The sequence below is a fragment of the Ochotona curzoniae genome, unplaced genomic scaffold, assembly GCF_017591425.1.
Source record: "Ochotona curzoniae isolate NIBS_2020 unplaced genomic scaffold, NIBS_Ocur_1.0 contig_2321, whole genome shotgun sequence".
NCBI classification, from domain to species: domain Eukaryota; kingdom Metazoa; phylum Chordata; class Mammalia; order Lagomorpha; family Ochotonidae; genus Ochotona; species Ochotona curzoniae.
In genome coordinates this window covers 16,356,386-16,373,866 of record NW_024465421.1, presented here as the reverse complement: position 1 = coordinate 16,373,866, position 17,481 = coordinate 16,356,386, and the positions used below count along the sequence as shown (strand labels likewise).

The following is a 17,481-nucleotide window of genomic DNA, read 5'->3' as shown; positions in this document are numbered from 1 at the left end:
GGGGTGAGGCGATGGTGTTCTTCAGCCACAAGAAGAAGCCCTGTTCTTCTGACAGGGCTCCCACCCTACCATGACACTGTAATTGGCCAGAAGGCATGTCCGTTTCCCTTGACCTTCTGTTCAGGTCATGGGCAGGTAAACAGCCACGTCCACCAGATAGCAGTCAGAGACCCAGGGGCGATGATTGGCCACAATTTCACATGGGTGGGCATGGTGTAAGATTTATTTGTTTTTATTGGAAAGGCAGATGTACAGAGAGAAGGAGAGACACAGATCTTCCATCTGCTGGTTTACTCCCCAAGTGACCACAACGGCTAGAGCTGAGCTGATCCAAAGCCAGGAGTCAGGAGCTTCTTCTGGGTCTCCCACACAGGTGCAGGGTCCCAAGACTTCGGGCCATCCTCTACTGCTTTCCCAGGTCACAAGCAGGGAGCTGAATAGGAAGTGGAGCAGCTGGTACATGAACCAGCGTCCATATGGGATCCCAGTGGATAAAAGGCGAGGATTTAGCCACTAGGCCCACCTGGTAGATTCTTATCCATATTTGACCACTGGTCATCAGAAGTAGGAGACAAGACCCACCTTCTCATAAAGACCAAGCCTGAAAAACGGTACCAACCCCAACGCAGTTGTTAGAAATGGTCGTGGTTTTGTTAAGATAGGCACAGCAGTTTTGACTTCCACCAATCACTCCAGCCCTGCCCCATGTTCCAGGATGAGGAGAGAAAGCAAACAGAAAGGCCATAGCTTTATCTCTCAGACTCAGGCTCCAATAAAGAACTGCACGCTGTTGTTCATGAGTGAAAAGGCCCTTTATTTCCTTGTGCAAATGAACGCTTCAAGTCTGGTTAGTCAGTCACACTTGGGCGAGTCCTCCTCACATAAAAACTGAGGGTAGAAGAGGTACTTTAAGTTGTACTCATTTTGGGCAAGACAGTTGGCAATCTCCTGGTCACATTTGCACACCAGTTCCTGGCATTTGTTCTCTGCTGGTCCTGGAAAAAGAAGTGGAACAGATCAGAGACCTGCAGACTTGCAGGTAAACATCTAAGGAAACCAAGTAAGCTGTGGACTTGGGAAGAGGTCAGTCACAAATACCCCAACCAGCTCCTCTGCCCCTCATACCCTCACCCATCCACTGGCACGTCCTGTAGACCCACCTTCCCGCCAGGTTGGTCCAGAAGTCAGCGCCTTTCGCCACCTCCCTACTACCTTGGGCCCAAGCCGCCTCCAACCCCCACCCCCAGACCACCAGGCCCGCCAGCCGGCTCCACAGAGCCTCTACTTCCTCTGCTAACGTCTTGTGGCTTGACATCAGCTATGCTTTGATGCTGGTCCCCCAGAGGACCCTGGGTTGCAGCTTGGTCTCCAGGGTGCCAGCAGTGGCAGTTGGCAGACCCTTTAAAAGCCAAGCCTCGTGGAAGGTCCTTGTGAAAGGAATCCTGGAAGTTCTCCCCAGAGGCGGTTGTTCCAGAAGCCTCAGCCTGAACCCTGCACCTGCATCCCTCTGGAGATGCTTCCTGCCTTGCTGCCACCATCCACTAAGGATGCTCACTAGAGCTAGTGCTGTGCTATTGGGACGACCAGCCTGCAAAGCTGTGAGCCAGGGTGCACGCTGTGGTTGGGGGAGGGTAATCGGGACCTGCACCCCGCTTCAGGTGGCCTGGGATCAAGTCCCAGCTTCCTTTCCAATCCCAGCTTCCTGCTATTGTCCACTCAGAAAAGCTGCATGCAGTGGCTAACGTTCCTGCCGCTCCTGCAGGCGATTTGAGTAAAGTGCCAGGCTCCAGGTTTCAGCACGACCCCCAGCCCTAGCTGTGGTGGGCAATTAGGGAATGGATCGACAGATGAAAAATACTTCTCCTTTGGGGAAAAACAAAAAGCCTTGTGAGTTAAACAAATCTCTTCATGACATGAGCCTGATTATTGCATCCCTGGGTGTTAAATCTAATAATTGTTATCCTTTAGTTTTTAATTTTTATTTTTAAAAAGGAAAGAGAGAAAGAGATGCAGGGAGTGAAAGAAATCTTCCATCCCCAGATTCATTCCTCAAATGCTTCCAACAGCCAAAGCCGGGTCAGGGCTAATCCAGCATCCAGGAATCCAATCCAGGTCTCCATGCTCTTGCAGGAAGCCAAGTACTTGGCTCAGCACCTGCTGCCCCCAGGGTCGGTGCTAGCAGGAGCTGGATCAGAAGCAGAGCAGGAACTCCGTCCCAGGCGCTCGGACATGGGATGCGGGCGTCTCAAGGGGTGGCCTAACTCTATGCTACTAAATCCATTCCCACTAGTGGGAGTTCTGTCTGCATGGATTTGTCTGTGCCAGGCACGGCACATCAGTGGACTCTTCCAATTTGCGGCCACTCAGTACTGTATTTCAAAGGGCCGCCCGTCTGCTTTATTTTCCAGCACACACATACGATTCCCCTTCTCCTTCTTTTTATAGTGCCTTGTTGCTCTGTCTTGCCCAAAACCTAGCATGAAACCTGGCACACAGTAGATTCTCAAAAATATTTGTGCATGAAAATATTTAAAAGCCACGGATTGTTTCTGAGCTGACACAAACACTGCAACTATGTTTTATGATTCCCATTTCACAGATGAGGAAAGTGAGGCTCAGAAGGATTCGGTGACTCACTCCAAGTCATAAAGCTGTACTTCTCTTCCTTTTCTCTGAGCAAGAAGAGTGTCTTTGAGGGTGGACAGCTGGCCTGTTAAGAACCGTCCCCCCCAGCCCCGCCCCTACACCCCAACCCCACCCCTACACCCTCCACTCCACATTACAGCTTCTTGCTAATGCACACCTGGGAGGCAGGAGATGCTGGATTAAGTAGTTGGGTCTCCAACACCAAGGTGGAAAATCTGGAATCAGGTCCCAACCCAGCTCCTGGCTTAAGCCTCAGCCCTAGCCCAGGAGCACTCTCTCTCTCTCTCTCTCTCTCTCTCTCTCTCTGTTTTTTATTTTGATACATAGATATATAGTAAAGATTTATTTATCTCAATGGAATGGCAGATACACAGAGGAGATACAGAGAGAAAGATCTTCCATCCACTTGTTCACTCCCCAGGTGTCTACAACGGCCAGAGCTGAGCTGATCTGAAGCCAGGAGCCTCCTCTGGGTCTCCCCCCCGGGTGCAGGGTCCCAAGGCTTTGGGCTGTCCTCTACTGCCTTCCCAGACCACAAACAGGGAGCTGGAAATTGGGGCTGCCAGGATATGAACCAGTGCCCATATGGGATCCTAGCGGATAAAAGGTGAGGATTTAGCTACTAGGCTATCACACCAGGCTCAATTAAAAAAAAATTTTTTTAAGGAGGTTAAAGAAAAAGATTCTTTCATAAGCAAGACTTGCCTGCACAGCCTTAAGGTGTCTGGATGGGTCGTCTGGCACAGCAGGACACGCAGCCACTTGGGATGCCCTCATCCATCCCTCATCCCCACATCACAGGGCCAGTTGGGTCCCAGCTACCCACTTTCAATCCAACTCCCTGCTAATGTATCCTGGGAGGCAGTGGTTTGAGTACTTGGGCCCCTGACTCACTCCTGGCTTTGGCCTGTCCCAGCTCTGGCTGTTGTAGGCACTTGGGGAATAAACCAGCAGATGGAAGATTCATCTTTCTCTTTTTTCTTTCTTTCTCTCTCTCTCTGTTGCTCTCTGCCTCTTAAGTGTATAAAAATAAATAAATACACATTGAAAAAATATGAATAAAAATGTGAAAGAAAAAAAAATAGCTGCCACGGGTTAAGCTCACAATGAAGGCCTGCCAGTAAATATTATTATAGGCTCAGCAAATGTTAATGTACTTGTCAGGACCATAAATGGAAAATGGGCCAAGCCTGAAAATAAACGACTCAGTTCAGAATATCCCCATACAGAATAAGAGAATATTTTTGGCGAAAAACAGCCCTGCATAATAAGATATTTTGGTTCTTTTTATTTGGTTCAGGAAGGACGGTTCTGTAAACAGGCTTGGACTCCACCAGCAAACACGGCATGAGCATTCTACAAACACCATCTGCACGCGTGGAAGAGCCAGCAGAACGTTGCCAGCTGCGCGGCAAACACAGACCGTTAGCAGAGTTCCCAGTCAAGCTTCATCTTGCTTCCGCCTCTCTTCCCACACCGAGATGGGTCTGTGATGTCCTCTTTCTGGACCTCAGTTTCCCCAATTAAAAACGACACATTTGAATGAGATAATGTCTGGGGGCATTTCCTCAAAATAGATGTGCTCATGGTAACTCAGCTTTGCATCTGTGCCAATTCCTCATCTCCAGTACGGGAGTATGACCGAGAATCCATGTCTTCATAGGAGGCAGGCATTTGACACCCAGGGTTAAGATGCTGCTTGGGGACCCCACACGGTAGCCCAATGGCTAAAGACCTCGCCTTACATGCACCGGAATCCCTCATGGGTACCAGTTCATGTCCCGGCTACTCCACTTCCCATCCAGCTCCCTGCTTATGGCCTGGGAAAACAGTCGAGGATGGCCCAAAGCCTTGGGACCCTGCACCTGTGTGGGAGACCCAGAAGAAGCTCTGATCTTCTGGCTTTGAATCAGCTCAGCTCCAAGTGAACCAGCAAATAGAAATTCTTTCTCTCTTTATCTCCTTCTCTCTGTAAATCTGCCTTTACAATAAAAATGAATGCATATTTTTAAAAAATCAGTTAAAATGGACCAATCATCTAAATGCATTAGGAAAAAAAAAAAAAAAACAGAAAACAAAGGGAAAAACTGTCATGGCCTTGGATTTTGCAACGGGGTCTTAGGGTACCAAAACTTGAACCACAAAAGGCGAAACAGATAGGTTGGGCTTCATCAAAATTGCAAATACTTGTGCACTAAGGATATCAGCAATAAAAATAAGACAGCTACATCATTCAAGAAAACATTTGCAAATCACAAATCAAATAAAACTCCAGTTCCAAGACTACTTACAAGTCACTCACAAAAGGATGAAAAACTCAATTAAAAATGGGCAAAGCGGGAGCAGGCACTTGGCCTCAGAGTTGAGATGTGCATATTCCACATTGGAAAGCACCTGGGTTTTTATTCCTGGTCCAGGAGCTTGGATCTGTGGCACCAGCATCTCATATGGGGTCAGGCCTGTGTCCTGGCTCCACTTCCCATCCAGCTCTCTGCTTACGGCCTGGGAAAGCAACAAAGGATGACCCAAAGCCTTGGGACACTGCACCCTCAAGGGAGACCCAGAAGAAGCTCCTGGCTTCAGATTGACTCAGCAGCGGCCATTATGGCCACTTAAAGAGTGAGGTAGCGGATGGAACACCTCTCTCTGACTCTCCTTTTCTCTGTAATCTACTTTTCTTTTTAAAAATTGAATATTTATTTTTTATTGGAAAGTCAGATATACAGAGAGGAGGAGTGCTAGTTCACTCCCCAAGCAGCTGCAATGGCTGGAGCCAAGCTGATCTGAAGCCAGGAGACAGGAGCTTCCTCCAGGTCTCCCATGCAGGTACAGGGTCCCAAGGCGTTGGGTCATCCTCCACTGCTTTTCCAGGCCACAAACAGGGAGCTGGATGGAAAATGGAGCAGCCGGCATATGGACCGGTGCTCATATGGAGCTACCATGCTGGGCCCCTGTAATCTACTTTTGAAATAAAAATAAAAATAAAATAAACCTTTTTAAAGTAGCACATCCATAAAATGGAATATATTTGCCTATAAGAGGGCCAGAGCCAGGGCCGGAGTTGAATGAACCGCAGGAAGAAGCCAGACTCAAGGGACCACAAATGGTCTCTGATTCTCTGTGTGTGACATACCCAGGCTCAGGGTTAGTTAGAGCTGCATCCATGCACTGCCCCAAGTCCTGGTGGCCTCCCCTCTCCTGCCCCTTGTTCCTCCCCCTGGTCATCCTCCCTGGAGGTTCTATGTTGGGTCATTTTTGCAGTGACACCTGCTATGTATAAAGCCCCATGTTACTGTCGCTTCATTTCTGTAACAGCCTTGATCTCTGCTCCCAGTTTCCTGATGAGGAAACCTGCTTGAAGTCTTGCACTGGAAAGGAATCTGAACCAGTGACTGAGCTGTTGGCCATGAGGCCAGGGGTTGCAAACTCAGGTGCCCACCAGAGCAGCTGGGGTTAACATGAGACACACAGGCAGTGCATCAAAATTTGCAATGAACTCAACTCACATCTCTCCTACTTTTTGAAACATTCAAGCTTCTGGGCAATCTTCTGCTTTCCTACATTTAAATAAAACACTATTTCCATCAGGGAACTGAAACGTGGTTATTGACACTTCACTGTCAGCCGGACAATGCGGCATAGTGGAAACTGTGGCAGAAGAAAGACAGAGGCCATACCTGTGAGTGGTAGTTCCTTAATCTCCAGCCAATGGGCTCTGCTGGTGCTGTTGCAGCCCCCGAGTTTCACATGTTAAGATGATGACTGTTAGCTTATTTATATGAGACATAGACAGGCAAAGAAAGACATATATAGAGGGTTTCCATCTGTTGATTTCCAATACCTGTCCTGACCAAGGCTGGGCAGGGATAATTTACCCAGGCCTATTCTGATGGGCATGGCTGCTTTGATCAGCTGTCATTTCTCTAGTTTTCCTTTTTGTCCAAACAGCAAAGAAACAGCTTCTTTGCTTTCCAAGTACTCAGCATCTTCCACAAGACAAATCCAGGGGTGGCCCGTGGAGAACGGACAGCTAGAGAACGTGATTCCCATGGGGGTCGTACACACCCTGGGCAGTGCTAGAGTGCCGGGCGACAGCTCATGTGTGTAGTGCTGAGGACTTACCACACTGGACCTGCTTATTGACACACTGCCAGGGGTATTGCTCCAACTTGGGGCTGCAGCCAGCCTCCTCCGCGCGGCTGTAACAGCAGTCATGGCGATGGCAACACCTGCAGGTGGACACACAAGTGAGTGTGTGCAGGGAGCTCTCCTAGCCACCCCTTTTTCTGACCACTCCCTTCCCCCTGCCCCAAGGAGCTAGCATCTTCAGGATCCCTGTACTACCACTGGCCCCAGCTTGGGCTGCCCTGATCCCGCCCCACTGCGGAATTCCTTGGGCCTGACCCCTGTCTGTTCCTTCTCCAAATGCCTGGGCTCTCACCCTTGGGCCACCTCTCCGTTCTCAGGGAGAGCCAAGCTCTACCCTCACTTAGCCCTGACATTACCCTGTGCCTGGGACGATCCCATGCCCACTTGTCATTTTTCCAGACTAGCCCAACCACCAGCCTCCAGCCGGGCTGCTACCCTGAGCCTCTTCCTGTCTCTCTGGGTTTGTTACACCCTCTTGTAAAATCAACCTCCTTCTCTTCATTGCATTCCTTAAAATTCCAGCTGATGTTTGCATCCCAGGCCCAACCCAAGCTCTGACACATGGTCGGACTCGGTATAAACTTGGACCTTTGGACAGTTCCCTGAGGAGCTTGCACCAAGGTCCCTACACCTGTCAATCAGCCATGTGTCCTCCTGTACATTCCTGGCATTCTCTCCATCCACCTGCCAGCCTCACCTTTCAGAACCCTCAGGGAAGTCTGGTGCAGAGAAGTCAGCTAGCTCTGGCCCTGTCCTCTGTGAGGTAGGGCAGACAGGTAACCAGATATGAGCATAGCAAAGGCCAGGGCACAGGGGACTCCGGGAGCCCAGAGCATCTAAGGGGAAAAATCAGGAGCTCTGGGCAACGATCACAGCTTCCAACTACAGATGAGGGCTGCATCAGAACCCAGCTGTCCCTGAGAGTCCTCCAGGTCTCGACTAGTGGGGAGGACCTTCCAGCCTGTGCCCCAAACCCAAACTCACCAGTCAATGGCATCGCGGGGCTGGCCGTGGCCACCCAGGCCACAGAAGCAGCCGTAGTCGACATAGGCCATGGGGTTTCGGGTGCCGACACAGTTCACGGTCCCTGCCAGATCCAGAATCCCACGCCGTTGCACATGTGACCTGGAGGCTGGGGGTAGCAAGTGGAGTGGGCATGACAAACAGAGGTCAGAGGTCAAAGGTCAGGGTTTCCCCAGCCCTAAGAGCCCTGAGAAGGGCCTCCTGAACATTGCAGCCTTACTCCTGGGTTCAAATCTTCCTACCCAGCTGTGTGTGATTGTGCATACCTCACTTATCTTTTCTGGGACTCAGTTTCCTGACCTGTGAGATGGGCGATGAAGCTATCTTAGGGCATAGTCAAATACTTGGTACCCAACTATTATGTTGTAATCTATATCATCAAAACAGCAGGGAAAGGAAAAAAAGAGAGAGAGAGACCATTGCAGGTGTCGGAGGACCTACCACTAGACCTTTGCATGGGCTGCTGTCTTCCCCTGGAAGACCCTGAGAGCCAGCCCCCATCCCTGCTGACTTCAAGTGCAATCTGATTGCGAGCCATGTGTCAAGTGTTTGTGCAACTGCTTGTGCTGGCATGGGACATCAGAGAAAGCTAGCTGGCATCCCTGTTGTCAAGGAGGGCTCCCTGGGCACCTTGTCCTCTCCTCCCCCACTGGGCACTGGTCTGGAACCTCCTGAATCTCCTTTTTTTTTTTTTTTTTTTTTTAAAGATTTATTTTTATTATTTTTTCATTGGAAAGGCGGATATACAGAGAGGAGAGACAGAGAGGAAGATCTTCCGTCCGATGATTCACTCCCCAAGTGAGCGCAACGGGCCGATACTATGCCGATCCGAAGCCAGGAGCCTCTTCCGGGTCTCCCGCGCGGGTGCAGGGTCCCAAAGCTTTGGGCCGTCCTCGACTGCTTTCCCGGGCCACAGGCAGGGAGCTGGAAGGGAAGCGGGGCTGCCGGGATTAGAACCGGCGCCCATATGGGATCCCGGGCGTGCTAGGCGAGGACTTAGCCACTTGCGCCACCGCGCCGGGCCCCTGAATCTCCTTTTTGCCTTCCCTGCCCAGGCAGGAAGTTCTTTGAGATGTGTCTATTTATCTGGGGTACACAGCCAGAGTGACCAATGTCACTGGGACCCTGCACCTGCCATATGTGGAGGAAGAGGCCGGCAGGAATCAGGGGACTCGTACAGCCACACAGCCAGCAAGGGTCTGACCTCAGATGCCAACCTTGGCTTTGGCCTCCCCAAGTAGTGTTCCTTCCTCCTGACCCAGTAACTGCAGGGGAGGGAGGCCTGCCAGACTGCCGAGCCCAGGGGCATTGGCAACAGAGGGGCATCTTGTGCCCAGGGTGGCCTGTGTGTGGGGAGATCGCTCTCCACCGCTCCTGGACCGAGGCCTGGCAGAGGGTGAGGCATTCTAGAACCTGCGTTCCCCACACAGACCTCCATGACGGGCTGAGACCAAAGTGGCAGAGTCACACGAGAGAGGATGCAGATGAACTGCACTGGCAGAAGATGTGAACCTGAGCTCGAGGCTCCAAGCCTCACCTTGCCTTCACTCTCCCGGACGCCCGGCCTCTGCCTCTAACCCTTCCGTGGCTCTCACTGAGTGTGGAGAAAGTTTGCCCTCTGATGCCCTGAGGGGTCACGTCTCCGCCCTGCAGGGGTCACTCCTCCCTCCCACCTGGGCAGAGACACATGTCACACCTGGGCTCAGTTCAGCTCACTCTCTCACTCTGTTCTCAGACAGCTCCTGGCTGCCTCCCCTTCCCCCCCGGGGGTGTACCCTTGCTACTTGGGCTGCTGTTGGCTGGTTGAGAGGAAAGGGGGCTGCAGCCTGGACATCTTAGGGACTGGCTCCCTGGCACTGAGGCAGCACCTGTCAGAGCAGAGCCTCTGCAGTGACCGTGGAACCCTCTTACACTCTCAGCTTCTTCCCACAAGTTCCCAGTCCCCAGTGTCCCCAGCTGTCCTCCCACTTGGCTTAATTGCCTTCTGGTATCTCTGCAGGGCCCGGGCATGGGGCGGGCCTGTGGCACTGGGTTTGAAACCAAGGAAAACTCCCTCTGTGCCAACATAGGTGGGGCAGGTCACACTGTGGTCTGTTTGCTCTGTCTGCATGCGGCAGCCTCCCTGGGGAGTGCCAGTGCTGCTGTGGGCATCTGATACCCCCAGCACTAGGAGTATGTGTGTGTTTAAGTGTGCGTACGCACTCATCGGGCACCCACATGTGTCCTGGAGCTGTTTTCGGGCGTCCTGGAGTCACATGAGCATCGGCTCCCGTCAGTTTGCTGCTGGGCTCTGTAGGTGAACCTGACCAGCCACTGCACACCTGAGTGTCCAGGTGAGTCTGGGGGCTGCTGTCCGTGTCCGTATGCTTTTCCCATGGGTCACCGAGCGAGCTCCTTTGGGTGAGCCCCTCAGGGTTGAGTGAGAAAGGGACAAGAAGTTCTTTTCCTACCCTCTGGTGCCCATCTGGTGAGCCCACCTGAGACCCTCGTGAAGATGAGAGGTCTGTGGGTAGGACCACAGACCAGGAAGAAGGTGAGGAGGGCTCCATGGCTGCAGAGGCTCAGGGGGAGGAGAGGAGATTTGGGGAGGCTTCCAACCCCTGCCAGGAGTGAGTGGGCTGGGGGCGCCCCTGCAGAGGGCTGAGGGACACGGTTCCTGGGAAGGCAGTGTGAGTAGGCATCAGAAAAGAGGGCTGGGGGCTGGAGGACTCTTGGGGTCCCTAGGGAGTCCCGGGGGATTCCCAGGAACGCGATTCCCCCAACTCACCCGCTGTGCATCCCGGCTCGGGTCCCAGCGGCAGCAGCAGCAGCAACAGCAGCAGCAGCAGCATTGGCAGGCACAGAGGTAGCGGACCCGTGCGTGGATGGCGGCAGGTGTGGGACTAGCCCGCCGGGATGATGTAGTTACCCAGCCAGGGGCCGACCCCCACCCCGGGCCGCAGAGCGTGGCCCCGCCCCCCATGGCCTCACCTTCCCGCGCTGGGCGGAGCCAGGCAGAGGCGGGCACCTTGGCCCCGCGCTGAGCGGCAGGGTCTGTAGGACCGAGTTGGTGGACTTGGAAGTTTTGGCGGAACAAAGGAGCAAAAACAGGTGCTGTGCTGTTAGCACCTGCAGCTCCCGCCCCCTCTCCCCCCACCCCGCCTGCTCACCTGAAAGGAGCAAAAGACGTGGGCAAGGGATGGTGCTAAATTGAACACTTAAAAAAAATGTTTAACTTATTTTAGAGAGTTACAAATAGGGAAGGAGAGACAGAGAAAGAGATCTTCCATCTGCTGGTTCACTCCCCAAATGGCTGCAATGGACTGGATCAGGGGGTAGCCAGGAGTATTTTCTGGGTCTCCCACGTGGCTGCAGGGGCCCAAGCACTTGGGACCGTCCTCCATTGCTTCTCCTGATCGCCTTTGGAAGATGAGAGAGCTGTACATACAGGGGACAAAAACACTTAATAGAAGCTTTGTGCATTTGTTTCTGGCCACCCAAGCCATCCTTGAGCCATGCTTTCTAAAGCGACTCTAATGAAGCGGGTATGATATAAAGTATTGGGGACAGAAGGCACAGTGCTGTCCTCCTCAACCTGAGTGACCTCACCATTGTCATGCAAGAAGATGTCAGCGAGGACACAGCTTGAGAAGGAAGAACACGAAACCCGAGTCTTGGGGGAATCATAAGGAAGATTTCCGTCCTTGAACCTGGACAGGTAGGTCTCAAGTTCCTGATCTCTCCTGAGAACAACAGGTGATTGAATGCATCAAACTGGTACCAAACCAGGTAGGAAACATGAGCCATGCTGGAGAAGGACACCAAGACCTAAGGTCAGCTTGGTGCTTGGGGCTAAGTTCCTGGTGCCCCATCAGTGAGTTTCAGAAGAGACTACTGAGAAACAAGGCAGGTGGGCAGCCTTGGCATGAGAAGGGAGACGGTGGGCTTTAGTGGCTGCTACAGAAAGGAGCTCACCGAATTCCATGGGCTGGCTGAGACACAGACGTGCTGTGATCTCAGTTGCAGGCTGGATTCAAGCATCCAGTCCTGACAGTACCCAGACCACCTGTCTGCTGCTACATCAATCACACCAGACTTCAGTGCTTTTTGTCCCAACATCTGACTAAACAACAGCAAGTCAAGACCACTGTGTTAAAATGTAAAGGGCGTAGTCCACGGACCCAGAGGGAATCCGCATGACCAAACTGTCAATGCTTCAGCCGGTAACCCCACTGACCTCAAATAGGTGATTGGAATTTCTGACACTAGCCAGAGTGAAAAGGAAAAAAAAAAAAAAGCAGGCTCTAGAAATTGAGGCAAAAAGGATAATCACACTTGTGTACTGAGTGAACATGACAATAATAACAGCGCAGGAATTATACTAAAATGTATGAACCATTTGTCTACACATGTTGACAGAACAGTGTGTCAAAATGAACACATGAACATCTTACTCCTCTCCAGCTCTCTGTAGATTTTTGTAAATCTGATGAAGATTGTCCAGGGGCATCAGCAGAGTCTCAAACTCAGAATCTGTTTTTACTTTCACTGATGACAACACATTACAGTGTGTTGCAGGCTCTTGCTACATTCTATGAAAGATAAAGGAATTCTGTGTGTGTGCTGGGGTGGGGGTCTGTGGCTTTGCTGGCTAGGAGTCATTCTTCACCTTCCCGGCCTACATGCTTTCCGCTCTATGGGATTTCCCACTCAGCAATCTATATACCTTCCCATCCATGCATGTTAGACCTCAAGACTTTCAACTCTGCTGCCCAGGTCTTTGACTTATGTCTCAAGACCTTAAGACAAATGGGAGACAAGATGGTTACAGGTGTGCCTGCATGATGCTATGAAGGCACTGTTATTGCAGGTTTGTACACACAGAAGGGATTGAGATACAATAAGAACTGGAATAGGTGTGGGCCAGTTGGGCAAGGGCATAGTTCCTGCCAGAACAGGAGGTGGACTAAGTCAGCCTCGGCCCAGAACCCATTGGTGTGCACGAGATTTGCCACTGGTAAGATATCTGATAGAGGAGCTTGGGGAACTCCTTTATCAGGACGCAGTCCCTACACGTGAGTGCAAGGACCAAGGCAAGGAGCAGCCTAAACCAGGCCATGTTACAGTACTCACCAGCATATGTATGGGTCAAGTCTGGGGGTTGACCAGGCTGGGCCAGTTTGTAACACCCACTGGCAGATCGGAGATGAGGATGGGATGCAGGACAGGCTGGGCCAAGCCACAGTACCAGCCACTTCACATCAGGGCCGGGACTGGGGCTAGCTGGACTGGGTTAGGTTGCAGTACCCATCAGCATGAGCTGGAATCAGGCACAGATTGGGCCGGGCTAGGTGACAGCACCCGCTGGTGAATGTCAAGATGAGTCGGGTCATGCCAGACTGGGCTGCAGCACCCATCAGTACACGTGAGACCCAGAGAGATGGATGTGTCTGGTGGGGGGGGGGGTGCATGGGCTACCCTGCTGGGCCACTGCTCCCACTAACAAGCATGAGACTAGGATTGGAGGAAGACCAGGCTGGGCAAGGTTACAACACCTGTTGGCCTGTGCATAAATTGCATTAGGAGGAGAGCCAGGCTGGGCTAACCAACTCTTTCCACTGGTGCATGCATGAGCCAGATAAGTGCAGGCTGGTTGGGCTTTGCCACAGCATCAGCTGGCAAGTGCTGAGACTCAGGGCAAATCCTGTCAAGCTGGACTGAAGGCTACCTACAGAGTGCAAGATTCTGAAATGAGAGCGGGCTCAGTAGGCAAACTGCTATTGTAGATTGTGAGCAGTTTCTTTCCTACTTCTTGGTCTTCACTCCTCAGCATCGCTTCCTTGAGCAAGGATTTGTCAGTGGAAATTTTAACCTGAGGCAAGCACACTTGGTCATGACTTCATTCCCAAGAACCCAATTCCTTGTGAGTGATTATCCACGTTTGATCTCCTAAGACACGAACTACTTGTCCCGCATCAAAGGTGTAAGTTGTGTAAGGGGAACCCTGTGTCACACTGATATTCCTGAGGCATTTGTTGGCATAGCACATTGTTCATGTTCTCTGCACGTGTTTCATTTTCCTATATGTGCACGAAGGATGGAGACAAACTCTGAAGCATGATTCCCACTCATCAGCGGGCGATCAGCTGAAAGGATGAAAAGTCAACCAAATCTACGCTCCAGCTCCATCTACCGTTGATGGAAAGCGGTTGGTCCAGACAAGGGCCAAGGCCTATGTCAAGCATATACAGAAATGAGAAAAAGAAAAGCATTTGGAGGCATGAAATGCTTTGCAGCATCTATACCATTTCCACTGGGCGTTATTGGGATTGCATCTGGGTGAGCAATGAGGGCAAAGCAAAGAAGATAGAAAACTTCAAATCAAATGAATCCCATGACTTTTGTCCTTGGTCTAGAGAGTAAAGGAATTCAAAGCCAAACGTCCCGTGGTTCACACAGCCCATGCTGTGGTTCAGCCTTGAGGGGCAGTGGCAGTACTCCGCCTCGCCTGATAGCTTGGCTCATTTCTCATCACTTCTCCAGCTTTCCTGTGCATTTTTGTGGGGCAGTGCAGAATTTCTGGATAATTGTGCAGGTTTCGGAAAACACAGTGTTTCCTTCAAGACCAAGAATGGAGTGGAGACAGTCATGAGAATGTCTGTTGAGTTTCTGGCAGAAAATTAATTCCTGATTCATGGGATAAGCTGGGTGATTCCAGACACACGGGGCTGCGCAAATGAAGGCAGACAGGAGAGCAAACATAGCATGCATGCCTCTGCTTGTATCAAATTCTAGGAAAAGCCAAATTAATCAGAGGAGGGCAGGGACTGTCTGTCTGGGATGAAGTCAGGGCACTTCCTGGGGGGTGACAATCACATTTCAGGGCTTGATATAGTTCAGCTGCAAGTGTATATTTTTCAGTGTGAGCAGTCACTCTTAGCATGTTGGTTAAAATAATCAAGCAGTGCTATGCATGTGCACATGTTTGCGAGAAAACAGTGGTGGCAATTAGCAAAGTCAAGATGTCTCGTGTCAGGGAGCTTTCTTGTGACTGAGAGTCCCCAAGCGATGGACATTGTATGTGCTGCTGGTACAATTCCAGCTGGATTTTTCTCCAGTCAATTCATTGTGGGATTGTGCTCCACTGTGAGGGTTCACCCAAGAGCCAGTGACTGGGCAGTTGCTTGAAGGGGAAAGATTAATGAGAAAATAATTTCCACACTGCTTTCCAAAGTAACAGAGAAGCAAGTTGCATTACCTTCAAGATGAAGGAATTCTACTTTCATGAAGAGGATCAAGCTACTAATACGGAAAAGCATATGGATCAATATTTGGTTGTTATGACCTAACAGCAACGAAGAAAACCCCAATTATATCTGATTCCCTTTAATAGAATGTCATAAACTGGAGACCGGTGTTCCAGGGGTCAACGGTAAAAGGAGAAGGTAAAATGTGTGACACAGGAAGTTGCAATGTCATCTGGCTCACCAGGGGATCCAGCTTATTGTGGCAGAGTGTAAGGGGGACGAGTTTCTAAGGCTCAGTACGCTTGGGCTCTAGGTTGAGTGGACTTCGTCCTGAGTAGGAGACCCTGGACTCTCTTACCTTGCTTAGATCTCAGCCACAGAACACTGTGGGGCTGTTGAGCTGTGCAGAACAACCGGCTACCTCCGCTCACCCAACACGATGGAGACAAGCCACTGAGCAAGATTCTCAAGCAGGTCCCTGTTAGGGGCCCCCCATGCAGGCTGCGGCACCTGTCTCTGCACCCCTAACTCGCCACAGGTCACTTCTGCAGCAGCTTAACTTCCCTTTAGCTCTCCTCGCAGGCCTCACACAGTCCCCACGTGGCAGGACAGCAGTCCTTAGACCCTCAACCTCCGCCACCCTCACTTGTCAATAGATTCGAGTGTCTGTGTTCTTTCCTCTCAAATTTTGTTCTCATTATTCTCATTTGGCATCATCTGCAAGGAGCAGATTCCGGCAACAATAGGTCAGCAGTACTTGGTCTGCAGAACCAGCACACACAGCATGTGTGGGATTCTCAGAAGGTGGAGGGTCTTGGACAGGGACCTTCGTTCCTCCAAATCTTCTCCTGTTTGGTGGTCACCTTACCAACTCTGACATTTTATACTCTCTCGACCAATCCGCTGCCTTTCCCTTTGGCCTGGCACAGTGGAGGCCCCACCTGTATGCAACCCCACCCTGTTCTTAGAATGCCCCTGGCGGACAGAGTGCCAGGAGCTGAGCTAAGAACAGGACCCCACTGTAAACTTCTCACAGCTTCTAGTTCTGGTGCTGCCCGACTCAGCTCGCCTGCGCCCCCTTCTGGGCAGATTCTTCCTGTGCGCTCCATGGTTTTAAAAGATCCAGATCCTAATATCTGCAAAGACAGATACGAGAGTTGGTCTTAACTGCGACACGTGTTAAGTAACTGAAAACAAACCGGCGAGTCACATCCATCTCTTTGGAATGTACGCAAGAGTAGCCGAAGCACCAGTGAATTGTAGAAGGCTTTCATGGCCGATCTTTTCTAACGCAATCGTGTCGAGACCAGCTTTTAAGGAAACACGTGGAGTTCAAGTGCATATTGCACATTTATCAACATTAGCCCTATTGATTTTGCCTGCACAGTAAGTCTCAGCATTTTCTGAGGAATGAAACCTCAAAGTATGTGTCCAACACTGTAATTGTGCTAGGAGCCAATGAGAAAAAGCTCTCTAGAAATTGCTAGGCGGTTGGAAGTCCTCTGAGTAGAAGCAGGGAGATGAGCAACAAAGGGGGAAGATTATATCTGAACTATATCATGCTAACGCTATGACCATGTGACCACAATAATGCTATGATCATGGTAACATGAGGATACAGTTCCCCTCTCCCATCTTTTGCGTTGCATGCTGTCAGATCCAAGCTGAGTGAGACATCTGAACTAGCAGGAGGAACATCTCTGACCCAAGCCGCTCCACTGCCTCTTCGCTGTAAGTTTTGCAGCCAGAGAGAGCAGGTGCCTTGCTGACTCCCATGGCTGATCTCCAAAGACAGGCGTGCATCTTAAAGACCCAGGATGTCAGATAGCACAAGGAGTGATGGATGGTGAGTTCCAAGCAGCTGGGCAGGGTCCTGGGAACCCAGAGGACCAGACCAAACTCCCAGCATGAGTGGTCTTTCCTGGGACTCTCTGCTCTTTGCTCAAATCCCTCCAGATCCTTCCTGCCTGACTGCCCAGTGTCCCAAACTCATTCCGGGCTACGGCAGCCTTGAAAGAATTGTGTGAAATCCCAAGGAAGAAACAAACTCACCGGTCCACTTTAAACTCTGAAGGCGCAGCCAAAGCGGGGAAGCCTTGGGGCCCTGTAGTCCCGTGGCACCTGAAGTCACATGACACCCGAAGTCGCATGACACCCAAAGTCACGTGACACCCAAAGTCACATGACATCCGAAGTCACGTGACAGCCGAAGTCACATGACACCTGGAGACCTGGCTTTGGGTCCGCTCAGCTCCAGCCATTGCCACCACTTGGGAGTGAATCAGTGGATGAAAGATCTTCCTCTCATTCTCTCCTCTCTGTAAATCTTCCCGGGAGCCTCAGGCACTATCCACTGCTAGTCTGCTTTGCACAGCTCACAGAGTAGAGCAGCCGGGGAACGGGCTGCGCCTAGGCAGAGCAGAAACGAGTGGGGACT

The 17,481-nt window shown here is 51.1% G+C and overlaps 1 protein-coding gene across 1 annotated transcript; it reads right to left on the bottom strand.

Annotated features, from left to right (window-relative positions):
* Window positions 1-852: 852 nt before the first annotated feature.
* On the bottom strand, window positions 853-15,116 carry PLA2G10 (phospholipase A2 group X). Its single transcript, XM_040973728.1, has 6 exons — window positions 15,056-15,116; window positions 10,789-10,967; window positions 10,586-10,700; window positions 7,780-7,927; window positions 6,769-6,875; window positions 853-995 (listed from the first exon to the last, which is right to left on the bottom strand). The coding sequence occupies exons 1-6, from the start codon at window positions 15,114-15,116 to the stop codon at window positions 853-855; spliced, it is 753 nt and encodes a 250-aa protein (XP_040829662.1).
* Window positions 15,117-17,481: the final 2,365 nt, after the last annotated feature.

What these genes read in the sequence shown, in the direction of transcription:
- PLA2G10 (XM_040973728.1), bottom strand. Translation starts at nt 15,116, where the DNA reads ATGCTTTTCCGTATTAGTAGCTTGATCCTCTTCATGAAAGTAGAATTC. An exon ending in AGAATTCCTTCATCTTGAAG is followed by an intron (nt 10,968 to 15,055) that starts GTAATGCAACTT and finishes TGCTCCTTTCAG; the next exon opens with GTGAGCAGGCGGGGTGGGGG. An exon ending in GCTCCGCCCAGCGCGGGAAG is followed by an intron (nt 10,701 to 10,788) that starts GTGAGGCCATGG and finishes CCGGCGGGCTAG; the next exon opens with TCCCACACCTGCCGCCATCC.